The sequence below is a fragment of the Suricata suricatta genome, chromosome 17 (assembly GCF_006229205.1).
Source record: "Suricata suricatta isolate VVHF042 chromosome 17, meerkat_22Aug2017_6uvM2_HiC, whole genome shotgun sequence".
NCBI lineage: Eukaryota > Metazoa > Chordata > Mammalia > Carnivora > Herpestidae > Suricata > Suricata suricatta.
This window is the reverse complement of record NC_043716.1, coordinates 24,078,458-24,098,516: the sequence shown is the minus strand read 5'-3', so window position 1 is coordinate 24,098,516 and position 20,059 is coordinate 24,078,458. Positions and strand designations below refer to the sequence as shown.

Below are 20,059 nucleotides of genomic sequence, written 5' to 3'. Positions count from 1 at the left end.
GACGGCCAGACCGTCGGGGTGAGGCCCTTCCTTTCTGCTGACTCCAAGAGCCACTGTCCTATCCCAATCTTGGAGGGTCAACAGGTACTGATAGAGGCGGTACACAGTACTGCGGCAAGCCATGTTTAACGGCCGAATTCTTTCAAGAGAACAGAGGCCCAAAGTGGACCGGGAGACCGAGAAGAAGGTAAAAGTGCCAGACCGTCCCCCAACCAGCCTAGAGTGCAGAATCAGCACACGGAGCCCAACCCTCGTGATGGCGTTCACCACCTCCATGCATGCGATGACGTCCGGCTGATAGGATGTCTTCAGCTTCTCGGCCTCAGAATAAAGGCCCTGGAGGCCAGCAGGGTCCTGCTGGGTCTTGCAGACGTACTGGATGTCCCACATCCCCGGCTTCAGGGTGGTCCAGCATCCTGGAGACGCCCTCTGCTTGGAGAAGCTGCCCTCATTCTGGGTCTTGGAGGGCACATCGATATAGGTCTCCCCATTGTCTGAGACAATGGGTAAAAGCCCTGGAAGCATGGTTGCCTCTTCTAACTACACTTATATACTAACCAACCCACCCACCCACCAACAATACTAACCAGACTCACTACTGCTAATACTAACCAGACTAACTACGCTATACTAACAATACTATGCTTACTAACTCTACCAATGAGATAAATGATACTAACTATACTAAAACACTAATACTAAAAGAAATTAAAAAAAAACACAAAGAAAATGAAGGGAAAAAATGAAGAAAAATGGGGAAAATGAGAAACTAAAAAAGGGGGGGAAAAGAAAAAAGAAAAAAAAAGAAAATGGAGATAAAATGAGTAGAGAAAAGAAGGAAAATGAAAATGAAAAAGAAAAAAATGAACCAAGCGACCAAAAGAGAACCAGAAAGCAAGCTAGCTAGGGTCAGGCCAACAGGTCACCAAGGCTTCCTGGGCTGTAGAGACCGAACACCCGGCTGGGCCCCGGTCTTATATAGACAGGTTGGGCAGCTCCGTCACAATGGTGCTTTATGAGGTCAGAGCAGGAAATGGGCCCAACATGCAATCATGGCCGGGGGTGTCTGAGACCACAGTGTTTCCTCCTTTTTTATACCCAAGACCCTTTACATAAAACAAACAAACAAACAAATAAATAAAACGGATCCCAATGGGCTTTTTGTTTCTTGGTGTGGGCTTTTCAAGATTGGTATTTACTTTGTTAGAAATCAAAATCTCTACGATGGGTCAGTGCCTTTTCATTTTGAGTTTAGAAAAGTGTCATTTTAGCTTTTATAGCCCTCAGAATGTCTACACTTAACCTACTCCATTCCTGGTCTCAAAAAAGTGCTACAACGGATAGGGAAAAAAGCTGTGTTGTGTAAAACACGAGAAGCTCATTATTAACATCAAGCTCAGAGGAAAATTGCTTTTTATCATATTTTCACCGATAAGGTTGGGAGCAGATGTCTCCTCAGAAACTTTGGAGGCCAGAAGGCAAGGGTGGAAGTTTTCAAAGCACCGAAGGACGAAGCTGTCCACCAAGAAACCTGCATTTGGGAAAACGGTCCTTCACAAATGAGGAAGAGATGAAGACATTCCCGGAGAAACCAAAGCTGAAAGGCTTGCCCTGACCACTAGAGCGACCCTACAGGGAAGGGGGTCCCGCTGGTTGATAGGAAAGGTCCCTGGAAAGTAACATGAAGCCTTCTGGAAAAATAACCTCCCGAGGACAAGTAAGTACACAGACAATGATAAAAGCTAGTCCTGTCATGACTTTGGTCTGTAGCTCTCCTTTGTGTTCTCTACGTGAAGAGAACGATGTATTTAAAAACCTAATTATTCACCTATGCTCTTGGACACATGGCACATAAAGATGTAAGTGTGTCATCATGCTGAGCATCTCTGGACCTCTTCTGAGAGCCACGCTCCACAACGGATGGGCCACACCGCAGACTGGACACGGCTTAAAATGGGGTGGGGGGGAGGGGAATTAGTGGACGACCAAAAGCCCATCCTGAGGAAACGGTTCAGGGTGCAGCACAGAGAGCCAAAGAGGCAGAAAAAGGCAAAGGCCCATGAAACTATGATTGGAATCCTAGGCGAGAGAAGGGAGGACACAAGAGAGTGACCACGGATGTCTCCCCAGGCGGGGGTCAGCCCTTCCTGCCCCAGCGATGAGGGCCTACCACAAGCCTCCCTCAGGTTCCACGGAGGTGAGTCTGCAGAGACTGCAGCACAGAGAGGAGCAAGGAAAGGAGAAGGAAGAAGTGGACATGAGCACCATGCCACCTGTCCCCCACACGGTCCCATCTACAGCCTCCTCCAAGAGGAAGTTTGGTTTCTCTCAGCCTCCTTGACTCACTTGATTCAGAAAAGGCTGATGAGGAAAAGGCTGATGAGAAAGTGCTCGGTTCAGTCAGTGGAGCCACGATTTCCTCACGGAGGAAACAACACTCACGAGGGAACCTGGGCTTCCATTGGTCTGTTGTTGCTGGCAGCTTTGGGTACCTCTGAAGAAAACCAGCCATGTTCTCAGTGTTCAATGGGAAGTGCTCATGGATGCGGACAGTCTCACGGATCAAAGACCGAGAAGAGCTGGGTGCAGTGGCGACCCATCAACTATCGCCCATCGCTGAGGATGCCAGAAACTGGAACAACCACCCAAGGGAAGGAACCACTCTGGCAGCCTGTACAAAGGCTCCAAAACCCATTCCAAGAGCTTTCATGCCAAGCAGAGACTCAACACCACATCGACCACAGCAGTCCTTGGGAGGACCAGAGAGGACTAAGTAAGGAGGGGGGTTTGGACACCATGCTGGCATTGATCCCTGCGGGCAACATAATGAATCCTTCCCCGAGAGCCAGGCGGTGCTCTGGCAGGAAGGGCGACTTCCCAAGGGCACAGTGGGTCCGGAAGTCCTCCAAGTTTTTGCTGCTATACGACAGCGTGGACTCTCTGGGGCAGGCTGGCACCCGGGTGTAGTCTCTGGGCATGTGTAGCGGTGCGGTCCCGAGAACAGTCCTGGGGGCGACCAGCACCAGCCATTGCTCAGTCAGACCCTCCCCAGAAGGTCTGAGTGGGTCCAAGCCACAGGCCCTCGGAAGAGAGGGGCTGGGAAACACAGCCCCGTCTGACCTCAAACTGAGGAGGGACATGCCGCCTGGCAACCTGATGGATTGGTCTCGGACACTGGAAACGTGGGAGTGGACAGGGGCCCAGCCAGAGACAAAGCACAGGGGCATGATTTCGGATTGGGGAGAACAGAGAGACGTTACACACTGGGTTGTCCAGCGACGCCATTTTCACTCCTCCCGTGCATGCGCAAACACACCTACAGGTGCCACAACAATGCAGCCAAACATGCTAAACAGCGCCATCTCGTGAAGAACAGAGCCGTGAACTGAGCCCTGCGCATCTCGGCCAACCCAGCTCTTCAGGAACACCGCAAGTACCCCCCTGCTTAGCTTATGGGCTCTAACGTGCATCAGAGTATCTGACAGGTTTGGCGGGCTCAGGGAGAAGAGCACACGGTTGCTCTCTGCCTGCTGCTGGAAGCACGTCATTTGCCCTAGCCGCCCTCTGCTGGCTCTCCGGAAGCACATCACCGGCTCCCGCCGCATCTCTCCGCCTTTCCGGGGGTTCTCCCACCCAGAAACACTTCAGAGTCAGCTGTCCCATATAAGGCCCAGTGCTTTGTTCTTCTGGGCGACTTCCCTGGTCCGTTCTGTCCGGACCTGGGAATCTGTCCCAGTGCTCTGTAATAAAGGGTGCTCTGATCTCTTTTCCCAGTTTCTCTGTATTGTGACTCTGTATCTTTTCTTTACCTTTTTTTCACTAATCAATCAAGCAACTTTCAATAACTAGACCAAAACACACCTAGCATCATTTATTTGATTTTCTGTGCCTCTGTGTGTTTTTTCAATTGTTAAATTATAAAATTTTTCCTTTTTCTCTAATCAATCAGACTCCTTTCAATTATCCGACCAAAACTCACCTAGTATCTAGCATCTTTTATTTGATTGTGTGTGTGTGTCTGTATGTCTGTGTTTTTAATTTCTTAATTTTAATTTTTTCCCTTTTTTCTCTAATCAAACTCCTTTCAATAACCAGACCAAAACACTCCTAGGATATAAACTACCAAAACTGAAACAGGAAAAAATAGAACATTTGAACACACCTATAACCAGTAAAGAAATCAAATTAGTAATCAAAAGTCTCCCAAAAATCAAGAATCCAGGGCCAGATGGCTCTCCGGGGAGTCCTGCCAAACATTAAAGGAAGAGTGAACAGCTATTCTCTTGAAGCTGTTCCAAACAATAGAAATGGAAGAATAACTTCCAAACTCTTTCTATGAAGCCAGCAATACCTTGATTCCAAAGCCAAAGACCCAACTAAAAAGGAGAACTACACACCAATTTCCCTGGATGAACATGGATGCAAAAATTCTCAACCAGATACTCGCCAACTGGATCCAGCAAGACATGAAGAAGATCATCCACCACCACCAAGTGGGATTTATACCTGGGATACAGGGCTGGTTCAGTATCTGACGGCGCTCTGGCGGGAAGGGCGACTCCCCAAGGGCACAGTGGGTCCGGGGGTCCTCGGAGTTTCTGCTGCTACACGACGGCATAGACTCTGGGGCGGGCTGGCACCCGGCCGCAGTCCCTGGGCATGGGTAGCATTGCAGTCCTGTGAATGGTCCTGGGGGCAACCGGCACCGGCCTTTGCTCGGTCAGACCCTCCCCAGAAGGTCTGAGTGGGTCCAAGTCACAGGCCCTCAGAATTGAGGGGTTGGGAAAACAGCCGCATCTGACATAAACTGAGGAGAAATGTCCCGCGTGTCAACATGACAGCTTGTTCCCGGTCACCGGAAACGCAGGAGTGGGTGGGAGGCATAGATAAACGACAGGGGTGCGATTTTGTGTTCGGGGAGAACACAGCAACACTACCAAAAACATTTTTCTTAATGATGCTAATCTTTTATTTCAAGACCGAATTCTGACCTATTGCTTATCTTCTCTTGTCGCCTGCTGTCATCCTGCATATGAGAAAACAGTAAGTGGAGAAATAACAAGGCCTGAGCCACTACCCTAAATATGTTTTTAATTCCCTCATCTTCTCTCCTGTAAGAGCATTGTCTTATGGTAACAAAGATTTTAGGATAGCAAAATTCACCCTCTGGAATAACAACATAAATTTTTAATAGTGGTTTAAAGAATTTTTTAAAATTTCCTTACCCAGAAGATCCAGTGCTCTTACAAACACCAAGGAGGGGCCTTTTTTCAGCAAAGTTGTCACACTTTTGAGTACCTGATTAAAAAGAAAAACCATAAAATAAAATGTAAAATAAAACTTTGAGAAGTATTCTTGTATATTTTCCATAATTTTCATGCTCTCAAATTATTTACAGCTGAAGAGACGGCAAAACATTCATTATAAATTGATATAATTTATACATTTGACTAGACAAAGAACAGCTGCAAATAAAACTATACCTATTTTTAAAGTTGAACCAGCATTTAATATATATTATTTTTAAAAACAGGCACCAACTTCAATCTTATACACATTCTCCATGAGATCAGAAACCTCCTAGAGTACGTGGGTGGCTCAGTCAGTTAAGTGTCTGACCTTGGCTCAGATCATGATCTCATGGTTCATGAGTTCAAGTCCCACGTTAGGCTCTGTGCTGACAGCTCAGAGCCTGGAGCCTGCTTCTGATTCTGTGTCTCCCTCTCTCTGCTCCTCCCCAGCTTGTGCTCTCTCTCTCAAAAATAAATAAACATTATAAAAAAAAAAAAAAAAAGAAATCTCCTCCAACTCCACCAACTAATTACCTAAGACCAGTAAAATTTTCATGTCAAAACTAAATAAAGTTAGGTCAGGCCAGAAAACTTATAAAATTATAGGCCCTTATCAATATACATAAATGAAAAAATCCTTTTTAAAAACAGTAACCTGAATAGCAATATATGAGGAAAAAAAATAAAGTCTCCTAACAAAGTTGGATTTACTCAAGTAATAATTTCACATTACAAAACCTATTAATGTAATTGTCTTTATCAGCAAAGTAGCAGATGCAAAAATAAGTATTCTATACTATTCTATATACTATTCTATATTCGTCTAATCATGATGAGAACAAAAGAAAACAACAAAAACACGTTTTCTGTCCCAATAATAATTATTTACAAAATATTCTACAAAAATCATAGGTAATGCTTTCAAAGCATTGCCATGAAAATCAGTAATAACACAAAGATATCCAATTAACTGTTCCTATTCAACCCTATACTGAAAATCCTCGACAGGATAATAACAATAAATGAACTCAATAATATTATTGGATATAAAATCGATGCAATAGCAGCAACAAGCAGAATGAAGTCAGGAAATACAAAAGGCTCAGAACCACAAAAAAAAAGGTGCTCAACCTCACACATGAGAGAAATTCCACTTAAACGTTATTGAATTTTTAGAAGTGAGAATGGTAGTATGGTTATAATCTTAAGATTCCTTATCTTTTGGAAATAAACAATAAAATATTAACCAATAAGCTGGCATGATATCTGGGAGGGGGTAATTCAAAATATTCTGGATAGAGGGGAATACATGTTAATGAAATAAGATTAGCCATAAAATGATGAGTAATGGATTCTTAGAGATTGTTATACTATTTTTACTACATCTGAATAAGTTAAAAATTTTCCATGAAAAATTTTTAATTATATTGATAAACACTGACCTTTTCATAAAAATTCAAAAAAATCCAAAAGTTCTATAAAATTTTCTGGTCATATCAATCAAAATTATAAATGTAAATAGCCTTCAGTAGAGAACTATCACTGCTAAAAGATTTCACCCTACACATATACTCAGCCATGAGGAAAATAACTTGTGTACAAGATTATTCACTATAGTATTGCTGATAACAGCAGAGGACTAATAAGTTCAAATATATATATAATGAAGTATTTCCTACAGCTATAAAAGAGTGAGTGTATGATCTATGAAATATGGAATGAAATCCAAAATATATATATACATATAATGATAGAAAAAACAAAATCCTATCCCATTTTTTGTATAACATGGAGAAAGAAAGACTTATCTGCATACATACATACCCACACACACTCTCTAAGGATACATACAAAATCTTAACTAATGGTCATCTATAAGAGGGAGAATGGATTAAAGCAAAAGATAGAGAAAAAAATGGGACAAAAAGTTTTTCATGGTCTATATACTTTATAGTTTTTAGTTTTCAAAACATACGAATATATGAATTCCCTGCCAAAGTTTCCTTTGTTTTTAAATAAGGAGACAAATGCCAGAAGCAACCAGTAAGTGTCCCTTTCACCTTCTAAAATAAACTAGTAAACTGAAATTATGCATTTCATTTTGGCCCTTCTGAAAATTCCAGTAAAAGTATACTAAGTAAACGTATACTAAATCAAACAGGGTTAAAAGCCATATAATAATGTCAACAAATGCTGGAACTAAATGAGTGATAACTAACTTAGCAGCCCTAAATAGAATTCAAGCTACTCTTGGAGGGAAAAATAGAATCTGAGACTCAAATTACTTGACACCTAATTATACCAGGTACACCTGAGATTTATACAGTTAGGAGACTGTAAACAAGTTTGTAAGCTTTCTCTCGAGGGTTTAACAAGTCAGTCCATGAAGAAAGACCAAAAGATACTGTCCATCAGAAGGCTCCAACAAGGAGCACAACCAAAGCACCAAACAATAAATTGAAAATCGACAAACACAACACAAAACTTCCAATCATGTTTTAATTTGTCACTTACAAATACATGCAAAGAAAAAAAACCAATCATCTGCAAGGTGGCTAAGTCTATATAGAAAAAATCTATCTATATATATATATCTATACTTATATATAGATATGTAATTTCTAAGATACAAGAGAAGATATTTTAGGCAGGGAACAATATAAGAATGCAATGAGAAATGGGACTCTTGGAGAATAAAAGAGAACTCCTAGAAATTAAAAAACAAGATAGATTATTTAGTAAATTCAACACAAGGGTCAAAAGTGAAATTGAGAAAATGTCACAGAGCGAAAACACAAAAACTGGAGGAAAATGGCATTAAATTACACACCCACATGAAATGTTAATGGAGCAGTCTCAACAGTCTAATACATAACAGGAGAAGAGAAAAGGAGAGAAAGAGAGAAAACAGCAAACATAGGAAGAAATCATCTATGAATGTTTCAAAAAATTTTTCACTGAACAAAAGAATATGAGTTTATAAGCCCTTTGAGGGTCTAGAATAATAGATTCAACAGATCAACCCCGATGTGTATCATTTCAGGACATGGCAACAATAAGTTTCTACAAGCCTCCAAAGGAAAAAAAAAAACAAGTTTGTTTACAAAAGCAGGAATTCCAGTGGCTGCTCCAGGTACAACATCAAAAAACCCCAGCTAACACCATAGAAACTGAATGCTTGCCCCTAAAGTCAGAAACAAGGCAAGAATATACACTCTCACCACTGCTATTTAACATACGACTGGAAGTTCTAGACAAGGCAATAAGAAGGAAAGAAAAAACGTATACAGATAAGAAAGGAGGAAATAAAATCCTACTGTGCTGATAATATATGACTGATACATGGAATCAACATGAAACAAAAGAAAAACAAAGCTAGTAAGTGAATTACCTCAGCAAAGTCATAGGAGACCAGATCAACATACAAAAATCAACTATTTCTTAGAACTACCCTACAACCCAGCAATTGCACTACTAAGTATTTATCCAAGGGATACAGGTGTGCTGTTTGGAAAGGAGCACATGCACCCCGATGTTTATAGCAGCACTACTGACAACAGCCAAAGTATGGAAACAGCCCAGATGTCCATCGATGGATGAATGGATAAAGAAGATGTGGTGTATATATACAGTGGACTATTAATTTGCAATCAAAAAGAATGAAATCTTGCCATTTGCAACTACACGGATGGAACTTATGCTAAGTGAAATTAGAGAAAGACAAATATTATTATGGCTTCACTCATATGAGGATGTTATGATACAGAACAGATGAACACAAGGGAAGGGAAGCAAAACTACTATAAAAACAAGGAGGAGGACAAAACACAGGAGATTCTTCAATACAGAGAACAAACAGAGTTGCTGGAGGGATTGGAGGAGGGGGGATGGGCTAAATAGGTACGGGGATTAAGGAAGGCACTGGGTATTACACATAGGGGATGAATTACTGGAATCTACCCCTGAAAACATTATTTCACTATATGCTAACTATTTTGGATGTAAATTAAAAATAATTAATTAATTAAAAAATAAAAATAAATAAAATGAAGGCTATACTGCAGTGGATGTACCTGGAGCATATTATGCTGAGTGAAATAAGCCTGACAAAGAAAAACAAATATTGCATAAACTCTTTTAAATGCGGAATCTGCAAAAATTGAACTTTATAAAAGCAGAAAGTAGAATGGTGGTTGGGGAGTGGGGGAAATGAGGAGATGTTGGTCAAAAGGTGCAGAATTTCAGTTATGCAGGATGAATGTGCTCAGGAAACGTACCACATGATGACTGTAGCTAATAATATTATATTGGATACTTGAAATTTGCTAAGACAGTAGATGGTAAACGCTCTCACTACCAAAAAAAAAAAAGTAGGGGCACCCGGGTGGCTCAGTTGGTTAAGCTTCCGGCTTCGGCTCAGGTCATAATCTCAGGTTCATGGGTTCAAGCCCCACATTGGGCTCTGTGCTGACAACTAGCTCAGAGCCTGGAGCCTGTCTTCAGATTCTGTATCTCCCTCTCTCTCTGATCCTCCCCTGCTCACCCTGTCTCTGTCTCTCAAAAAATAAATTAAAAACATTAATTAAAAAAAGTAACTATATAAAATGATAACTATATTAATTAGCTTGAGTGTGGCATTCATTTCAGGATATATACATATACCAAACATTACACTGTAATCCTAAATATGTATAATTTGTAACTGTCAATTATGCCTCAATAAAGCTGGGGGGAAATCAATTATTTCTATATACTAGCAATGAAAGTATGAAAAATGAGATTAAAGGTACAATATCAATTTGTACACTTGAAATTAATATTACGCTGTACTACACTAACTTGAATTTAAATAAAACTTTTTTTAAAAGTAAAATTACATTTATAATTGCTCAAAAAAATCACTTAGGTATAAATCTAACAAAAACACGTGTAGAACTTACATACCGAAAGCTACAAAATGCTGATAAAAGGAATGAAAGACAATCCAAAATAAATTGAGATATATAATTCATATAAGATACACAGATTAAGGGAACAGAAGAACACCCACAAATATGACTAAGTGATTTTTATAAAGATGGAAAAGCAATGAAATGGAGAAGAGTAGTTGTCTTTTCAACAAATTGTCCTGGAGCAACTGTATATCCATAGGAAAAAAATAAAACTGGACCTAAACCCTACATCTTATCCAAAATTAACTCAAAATAGACCACCAATTTGTAAAACTACATTTTAACTTTTAGAGGAAAACCTACAGGACCTAGGGTCCGGTGAAGAGTCTCAGACATACACAACATTAAAAAGTATGATTCATAAGACCAAAAAAACTCAATAAATTGGATTTAATTAAAATTAAGAACAAGCAAAAATTTTAGTAAAAAACAAGCTATACTTGGAGGGAAAAATACTTACAAAACACATGTCTGACAAAAAACTCATATCCACAATATATAAACTCAAACTAAACACTAAAAAAAAAAACCATACAATCCAATCAGAAAATGGGCAAAAGACATAAAGAGATATTCCACTGAAAAGAAGATATGGATGGCAAGCAATACAGATGAAAACACTGTCAACATTACCAGCCATCAAGAAAACAGGAATTAAGACCAAAATAAGATACAGTTAAGCAGCTAATACAATAACTAGAAGAGAAAATCATTACAGTGACAAATGTTGGCAAAGATGTAGAGAAACTAGATCTTTCATACATTCCTGGTAGAAATGTAAAATAGTACAGTCCATCTAAAAAACCGTTTGATGCTTTCTTTAACAACAATGACAACAATCAAACATATACTTACCATTCATCCCAGCAATCACAACACTGAGCATTTATACCAGAGAAATATAGACTTTTTTCCACACAAACTTGCACACAAATGTTTACAGCAGTTTTATTTGTAACAGCCAAAAAGTGAAATCATCCCAGGTGTCATTCAAGAGATGAGTGATATCTCTACGCCACGTAATATTAATCATTACAAAAATGAAACTGGTCATGCACTGAATAACCTGAATATAACTCAGGAACATTGTTGTGCTAGTGAAAAAGCCAGTCTCAAAACTTCATTTACTATGTAGTTCCAGTTATGTAGCAATCTTGAAATGACAAAATTATCATAGAGGTGGAGAGCATACTGATGGTTCTCAAAAGTTAGGGAGGGTATAAGTCAGCATGAAGGAGATCATTGCAGTGATGGTCTAGATTTATATCTTGATTGTGGTGGTGGCTAAAGCCATCTACACTTGTGATCAAACATCATGGAACTATGTGCACACATTCCACCAATGTTGATTTCTTGGTTTAGATATTATTCTATACCTATAGATGATGCAACCTTTGGGAAAAATTAGGTGAAAGGTACACAGTACCCCCTCTCTAGTATGTTTGCAACTTCCTATAAATATATAATATTTCAGAAAACTCCTTGCTAAGATTGGTTTATAAACGTTTTTCTATATTATTAAATAATTTGGATCTTCCTCTTTAAAAAGGTATGTATGTCTTGCAGAAGAATGAAACTGGGCCACTTTCTTATACCATACAAAAAAATAAATTCAAAATGGACGAAAGACCTAAATATAAGACAGGAAACCTAAAGGAAATCCTAAAGGAAAACAGGCAGCAACCTCTCAGCTGCAGCAACATTTTATTAAATATGTCTCTGGAGGCAAAGGAAACAAAAGCAAAAATGAACTACTGGGACTTAATCAAGATAAAAAGCTTCTGCACAGCAAAGGAAACAATCAACAAAACTGAAAGGCAGACGACGGAATGGGAGAAGATATCTGCAAATGACATGTCAGATAAAGGGTTAGTATCCAAAAGAACTTGTCAAACTCAACACCCAAAAAACAAATTATCCAGAGAAGAAATGGACAGAAAACAGGAAGTGACACTTTTCCAAAGAAGACATCCACATGGCTAACAAACACATGAAGAGATAGATGCTCAGCATCACTCGTCATCAGGCAAATACAAATCAAAACCGCAATGAGATACCACCTCACACCTGTCAGAATGGCTAACACTAACAACTCAGGAAGCAAAAGACGGTGAGGATGAAAAAACATTTTGCACTGTTGGTAGGAATGCAAACTGGTGCGGCCCCTCCAGAAAACAGTATGGAGGTTCCTCAAGAAATTTAAAATAGAACTACCTTCCAACCCACCAACAGCAATACTAGGTATTTACCCAAAAGATACAAAAATACTGATTTGAAGGAGCACATACACCCCGTTTATAGCAGCACTATCAACAACAGTCAAATTATCAAAAAAGCCCAAATGTCCATTGACTGATGAATGGATAAAGAAGATATGACAGGTGAGTGGGTGTGTATACATATATACATATATATGTATGTACAGACAATATACATTGTATGTATATATTACATATTGTGTTTATATACATTGTATGTACACATATACATATATACACAAAAACAATGGAATATTACTCAAAGATCAAAAAGAGTGACATCTTGCCACCTGCAACAACATGGATGGAACTAGAGTAGATCATGCTAAGCAAAATAAGTCAGCCAGAGAAAGATAAGTATCTATGATTTCACTCAGAGGTGGAATTTATGGAACAAAACAGATAAACATAGGGGAAGGGAAGGAAAAATAAAATAAGATAAAAGACAGAGGGAGGTAAACCATAAGAGACTTAAATACAGAGAAAACTATACTTAAATTGAGCATTGCTAGAGGAAGGTGAGTAGGGAACGGGCTAAATAGGTGACGGTCACTAAGGAGGGCACGCGTTGGGATGAACACCAGGTGTGAGGAATCACTAAATTCTACTCCTGAAACAAATACTACATTATATGTTAACTGACTTGAATTTAGACTTGCACACTCAATGTGTAAGTCTTTATAAATGATTAATTTACTATGGATTATGTGCTATTACCCCTGCTAAACAAATAAATCAAATTTCACAATTAACAATATAACTTGAACGAAGCACCAGTTAACAATTAACTGGTCCAAAGCCCACAATATTTATGTTCCAAATTAATTATAGCTTGATTTCATCAATGCAAACCTCATTCTTCACTCCTACATATTTCACCTTCACTTTTAACAATAACTATTTTACTTCTGCTTCCTGGTCTCTGTAAGGTCTTTACAGTTTGTACCTGTGTTACACATAACAGCTTGGTATTCTGATGAATGAAACATCATGTCTTAAAAATGCAAATAATTCTGGCAAGAACATTTTGATTGTTGTGCACTTCTCAAACCTAAACAGAAGAACTCCCACATTGGTTTCAGCTGACCTAACAGGTTACATCAGTACTCCCGACTTTGCGCTAGAAGGTCAGCCACCTGACACTTACTGAAGACTTCGATTCTTCATGGATATTCAGAGAAGATAGCCAAGGAAAATTTTAAACACAAAATAAAGCCTTAACTTGCCAAAAGCATAACCTCCAATGCAACTACTATCAAAACCGTGCAAGTAGAAAACACCAGAGTCAACAATAAGCAAATAATAACAGAACCTCCAAATCTATTTGAGGCATGCTTCTCAGTTAAAAAGAGGAAAAAAAAAAAACTTTAACTCTGGAGTTGGAAAACTAAGTAACAAAATCTTAATTCTGCTTTAAATAATGTCATTGTGGATGGTTTGAAGAAATACAGTTTTTAAAGTGTTAGTATAAAAATTCCACAATCTCATGAACACTATAGCTATTAACCTGATTTTTCATGCAGTATAAATAGGAGCATGTACTCTCCATGATGCCTAATGGAGTCATCACCCTCCCATAATGTAATCCTCCAAATTGTAGAGGATTAACTTTTTATATATAAAATTGTGTTTATTTGCATGTACAATAGAGAGAATGACGTTACACACACCTGTTCTATAGCATTTAACAGAATGCAGCATGATGATTGAAATGAAAAGCGGCTAGCCAAATCCATCAAATATAAAAACTATTGCAATCCTGTTGTAAAGTCCTTTTGTTAAACTCCTTTTATTCTAAATCCTTTTAATTCTGTCCTATAACACTAAAACATTTATAAAAAGCTTAAAATCCTAATAAATCGCACAATTAAAGTAATGAAAATGGGCTTGCCCACCAAGTCACAACTCCTCTCTCCCTCAACAAAATTCAAGACAGTTCGCATGTCAGAAAATGTTAAATAATATCCCCCACCATACATACCATTGTAAACTCATTTAAACCAGAGTTTAAGCTCATAAATCAGCCTTAAAGATTTCAAGACATCAAACAGAAACCACTTTTGCAAGGATCCAAAAGCAGAGGCAAATACAAATCCAACTGATAATGAAATATTCCATCTCTACCCTTTTGATGTGGAGGATGGTGTCTTGAATATAAAGATTTTACACTAAAGTATGCTAATACTAATAAAATTTAACTGAGAAAGTATTTTGCAGAAGGATCCCATTGAATAATTTAATTCCTCTTATCAGTTAATTACACCCTTTCCAAGCCTCCTATTGCTTTTTTTTTAACCGAAATCATTTTCTTTTAGAAAAGATTTAATCCAACCAGTTTGACCAAGTCCAGTTTTCTTTATAAATTCTCTCAATGTGAGTTTCAATTTGTAGTCATTATTTTGCAGATCTAAGTTATAGCTGGAAATAAGATTCTATTGTCACTTATAGTCAAATTGTGTAATTTGTGATTCTGTCAGGATCTTTTCCCACTAAAAAGTATTTTCGGGGAACCTGGGTGGCTCAGTCGGTTAAGCGTCCAACTTCAGCTCAGGTCATGATCTCACAGTTTGTGGTTTGAGCCCCGTGTCGGGCTCTGTGCTGACAACTAGCTCCAGAGCCTGGAGCCTGCTTCAGATTCTGTGTCTCCTCTCCCTCTGACCCTCCCCTGCTCACACTCTTTCTCTCTCTCTCTCTCTCTCTCAAAAATAAATAAAAGATTAAAAAAAAATTTTAAGTTGTATTTTCTTATTAAATGTTATACTTTATGCTACAAAATAATCTCCATTATAATCTGGATAATCCTCATATTTATCTCTTACCTAAAAGAGACAAATACAAGGAATTTTTTAAGACAGGGAAGACAGAGAGGAAGTTGGAGATGAGGAGGGAGGCAGACACAGGAAACTAGATACAGACGGTGCAGGTCCCACCAGCCAACCACGGGGAGGATAAACAGGACAGAAATCTTACTGCTTTGAACAGTTTTATCTAAATACGACCACTAAAGACACTTTTATCATTCGCCTCAAATATCCAAAATATGTGTATACATTTTAGCTTCCACAGTTTCAAAAAGTTTAATATATTAAAGACATTTTTTTCATTCCTGCTAGCTCTATTTCCTTCTTCCGTAAGTTAAAATGTATGATATGTGAAGTATTCCTTAACAGTGGCCTCACACTGCTTCACTTTGATAATCTGGCCATGGCAGCTCTTTCACAGATGAGACTCCTCAGACCCTAACAAGGATAAAGTACAAACCATCCATGTGATAGCAGAGTAAACTGATATTAAGAGAGGTTAAATCATGTGTTGTTGTCGTTCTAAATTCCACATGTGAAGCTGAAAATCCAGAATTCTTTCCTTTGCTTCCATTGTTCACTGAAAAAAGCTACTGTCAGAAAACTAGGATCAACTTCCCTGCTGAAAAATAAAATTATTGGCAAAGGCTAATGTATTTAATCCCTTAGTGCTTTAATTCTTTCATCTGTAAAGTGAGGATAAATACCAATACCTCACATAGGATTGTTGTAGGATTTAGAAAGATAATAAATGCAGTGGACTAAGCAAGGTGCTGTAACATGTAACAACTCAATAAACTTGATGTAGTTATGACTGTTGCTGTCAACCATAGTATGGTGAATCCATTCATCTACTTTCCTGGTAAATAAATAAATAAATAAATAAATAAAACTAAAACATACTCTTCTACCACGGGGCCAGTACCTCTTTGACCGAACCCTCCGCCACCCATACTGGAATATGCCAAGCACACTTCTGCCTCAGGAATGCTGCATGTTTCTGCTTTCAGCTTAGAAATATCCAGTAATGCCCTAGTTATGTGCATAGGTCACTTGCATTTTTTTTAGATCATGCTAAATATTTTCCAATCAGAAAGATCACCACCACTCATGTTCTAGCTCCTTACTCTGACTTTTCTTCAAAACACTTAACAGATTACATTATATTATATATGCATTTCTCTATTGTAAATTATAGTGGCATTAAAAATTTGAAGCAAATGAGAAATTTGTTCAGTGGCAAAGGAAATAAACTGTGTGCATAACATTGATAATGGTTAATTAGAACAATTAAGACTAGTGAGCTTTTCCTCTTTTTTATCTAAAATGTGACCATTTATTATCCCTCTCTTTTTACCTTTCTGGGGCTTTGATGTTTTTCAAAATAAGAAGTTGGAATATATATGCATTAGAATACAAAGTAATCTACTTCATTCAAAATGTTAATCACATCCACTTTAGAAGTGATGGCCAATGCTACAACATAAAGGTTTTTAAAGTTTTACCTCAAACATTTTTAAAAAAGGTTTGCCTAAAAAGCAAAATAACCTCAGAATAAGCACAAAGGATAACTAATATTTCATTTGAATTGCTAAACTACAAACATGAACATGATTATGCATAGTCCCATATCAAAGTCAAATAATGTTTACAATCGTCCATGAGTCTTACCTATGAATAAAATTCTTACATATTTACATTGTATACATATATATTTCACATTTCAAATAAAACATATGTATACTTAAATATAGATTTTTTAGGTGTGTTTTACAAAATGGGATCACAGTATACATATCGTTCTGAATCTTATTTTCCTCAGTCATGTATATCCCTCCAGGTCAACATCTAATGTACTTTTTCATAGCTTCCTAATATTCCATCATGTACCCACAACATAATTTATTTGACTATTCCTCCTAATGCGCATCCAAGCTATCTGCTATAAACATTCTTGTAAATACATTTGCATAGACTGGTATTTCTGTTCCTATGGAGCAGAGTTTTGAACATGAAATTGCTAAGTCAAAGGACATGTGTGGGACTACTAGATGAATTTAATTTAATAAATACTGTTTGCTCATTTTCCAAAACAGCTTTTAAAATTCACATCCCTCCTGGGGCACCTAGGTGGATCACTTGGTTAAGCATCTGACTTCAGCTCAGGTCATGATCTCAAGGTTAGTGAGCTCAAGCCATGTGTCAGGCTCTGCATTGATAGCTAGGAGCCCGGAGCCTGCTTCAGATTCTCTCTCTCTCTCCCCTTCTCTCTCTGTCTCTCTCTCTCTGTCCCTCCCCCCCCCCACTTTTGTGCCCATTCTCTCTTACGTGTAGGTTACTTCACTCATTATCAGGGAAATACAAATCTATCTTCAAGTAATATGGTATTTCATATATAACACAAGACTCTCTTAAGTTATTTTTCTTTTTTTTTCTCAGAGAGAGAGAGGGAGACAGAGAGCACTGAGCAGGGGAGAGGGGCAAAGGGAGGAGGAGGAAGAGGGAAAGAGAAAGAAAAAGAGTGAGAGAGACAGAGAATATCTTAAGCAGACTCCATGCTCAGTACAGAGCCTGATAAGGGGCTTGGTTCCACGATCCCGGGATCCTAACCTGAGCTGAAATCAAAAGTAAGATGCTCAACTAGCTTAGCCATTCAGGCATCCCAAGTATATTTGTTCCTTAAACCACTGGTTATCCTTATATGCTCCTCATCCTTAATTTTCAGTTCTTATTTAAGGCAAAAAAAATAAAATAAATAAGTAGCTGGTGTGGGTTTCTTTTCCTTTTGTGAAGGTTAGCCTGTTTTCTAACCAGGTTATTCACCTGGTTGAATTTGTGACAGAAATTTCTTTGTGGAACATGATAAAGGCAATGACAGAAGAAGGACAGAAAGAATTAAAAATATGATATTCAAAGAGATAAGCAGAGAATTTTCCAGAATTATGCAAAGGCAACAATCCTGTGATCCAATAAGGTTGATAAATCTCTATTGGAATAAAAATAAATTCACACCTAGAAAAAAAGCCTGAAAACACGTACATCAGCTGTTAATATTTTCACTAATTCCATAAGAAATGGAATTCTTGCTAAGAAATATACATGTACAACTATACAAAATTCACTTTTATTAAAATTGTTAGGGCACATGGGTGGCTCAGTTGGTTAAGCGTCTGACTTCGGCTCAGGTCATGATCTCACCATTCGTGGGTTCGAGGCCTGCATCAGGTTCTGTGCTGACAGCTCAGAGCCTGTATCCTGTTTCAGATTCTGTGTCTCCCTTTCTCTCTGACCCTCCTCTACTCGTGTTCTGTCTCTCTGTCTCAAAAATAAATAAACTATATTTTTAAAAATTAAGAAAAATTGCTTAATTTTTAAAGACTAAGAAAAAAGATGAGAACAAGACAGACACATCACAAGGAAATATGATCCAAGCAAGTATAAGATAGAATAAATTCAAGAAGAAAAACATAGAGAAGAAGGAAAACTCTTTGGGAGATGACTTCAAATCCCAAAATACAAAAAAAAATTTTTTTTAAAGATTTTTTCATTTTCTAAAGAGAGAGAGATAGAGTGTGAGTGGGGGAGGGGCAGAGAGAGAGAAGGAGACATAGAATCCGAAGCAGGCTCCAGGCTCTGAGCTGTCAGCACAGTGCCCTATGCAGGGCTCGAACCCACAAGCGGTAGGATGATGACTTGAGCTGAAGTCGGACGCTTAACCGACTGAGCCACCCAGGCGCACCCCAAAATACAAAAAATTTTTAAAGATGGTGGTAAAATTATCTTAAAGCACCAAGATTTAAATTGTTTCCAAGTATGTCTAACAAAATATCTATACATACCCTATAATTCGCTTAGTAGTATATCTCAAAAAATGCCATATATAGCCACAACTCTAAGATGTAAAGAACCCCAACCTAGAAATTAGAAGCCACAAAGTTATTAATACACTCTGATCACTACCTGTATCATCCTTTGACACTCTGAGTGGCTAAACTTATAATAGGAAGTTCTAAGCCATGTTGTTTAAAAAGAACTATCTTCTAAATAAATTATCAAAAATTAGTATTAAAAGGCCTACTTCTGGGCTCACTGGGTGGCTCAGTCACCTAGTTAAGCATCTGACTTTGGCTCAGATCATGGATTTCATAGTTAATGAGTTCAAGTCCCACATCAGATTCCCTGCTCTGAGCAGAGCCTGCTCAGATCCTCTGTCTCCCTCTCTCTCTGCCCTTCCCTCTCTCTTTCTCTCTCAAAAATAAACAAACATTAAAAAAATTAAATAAATAAAATAAAAGACCTTCTTTCAGCCCCAATAAATTTCTGTGTATGAGAAAAGTTGACAAATGTCAACTTTTTAAAATATATTATTCTTGAGCCACCTGGGTGGTTCAGTCGGTTAAGCGTCCGACTTCGGCTCAGGTCATGATCTTGTGTTTTGTGGGTTTGAGCCCCGCATTGGGTTCCATGATGGCAGCTCAGAGCCTGGAGCCTGAGCTCCCTCTCTCTCTGCCCCTCCCCTGCTCACACGCTCTGTCTCAAAACTAAATATTAAAAAAAATTTTTTTAATAAATAAAATAAAATATATTATTCTTTTCCCTAAAATACTATACCATGTTCTAATAACCATGTCAGAGCCTATACATTAAATAACCACCAAGAACTGAATTAATAAAAGTTCTATTCCCATATGCTCCTATGCATATGTTTACAAAAACTAGTATGAAAATGAAAAAAGTTCTTAGTTCAAGGACTACAC

At 38.2% G+C, this 20,059-nt stretch overlaps 1 protein-coding gene across 1 annotated transcript in view; it reads right to left on the bottom strand.

The window, feature by feature from the left end:
- The window catches only part of BCAS3 (BCAS3 microtubule associated cell migration factor), a 594,659-nt gene that overhangs the window by 500,123 nt on the left and 74,477 nt on the right, over nt 1-20,059 (bottom strand). Inside the window, exon 9 of the mRNA XM_029926997.1 lies at nt 5,226-5,298. Coding sequence (XP_029782857.1) covers nt 5,226-5,298 — 73 coding nt within the window. The remainder of the gene's footprint in view (nt 1-5,225; nt 5,299-20,059) is intronic.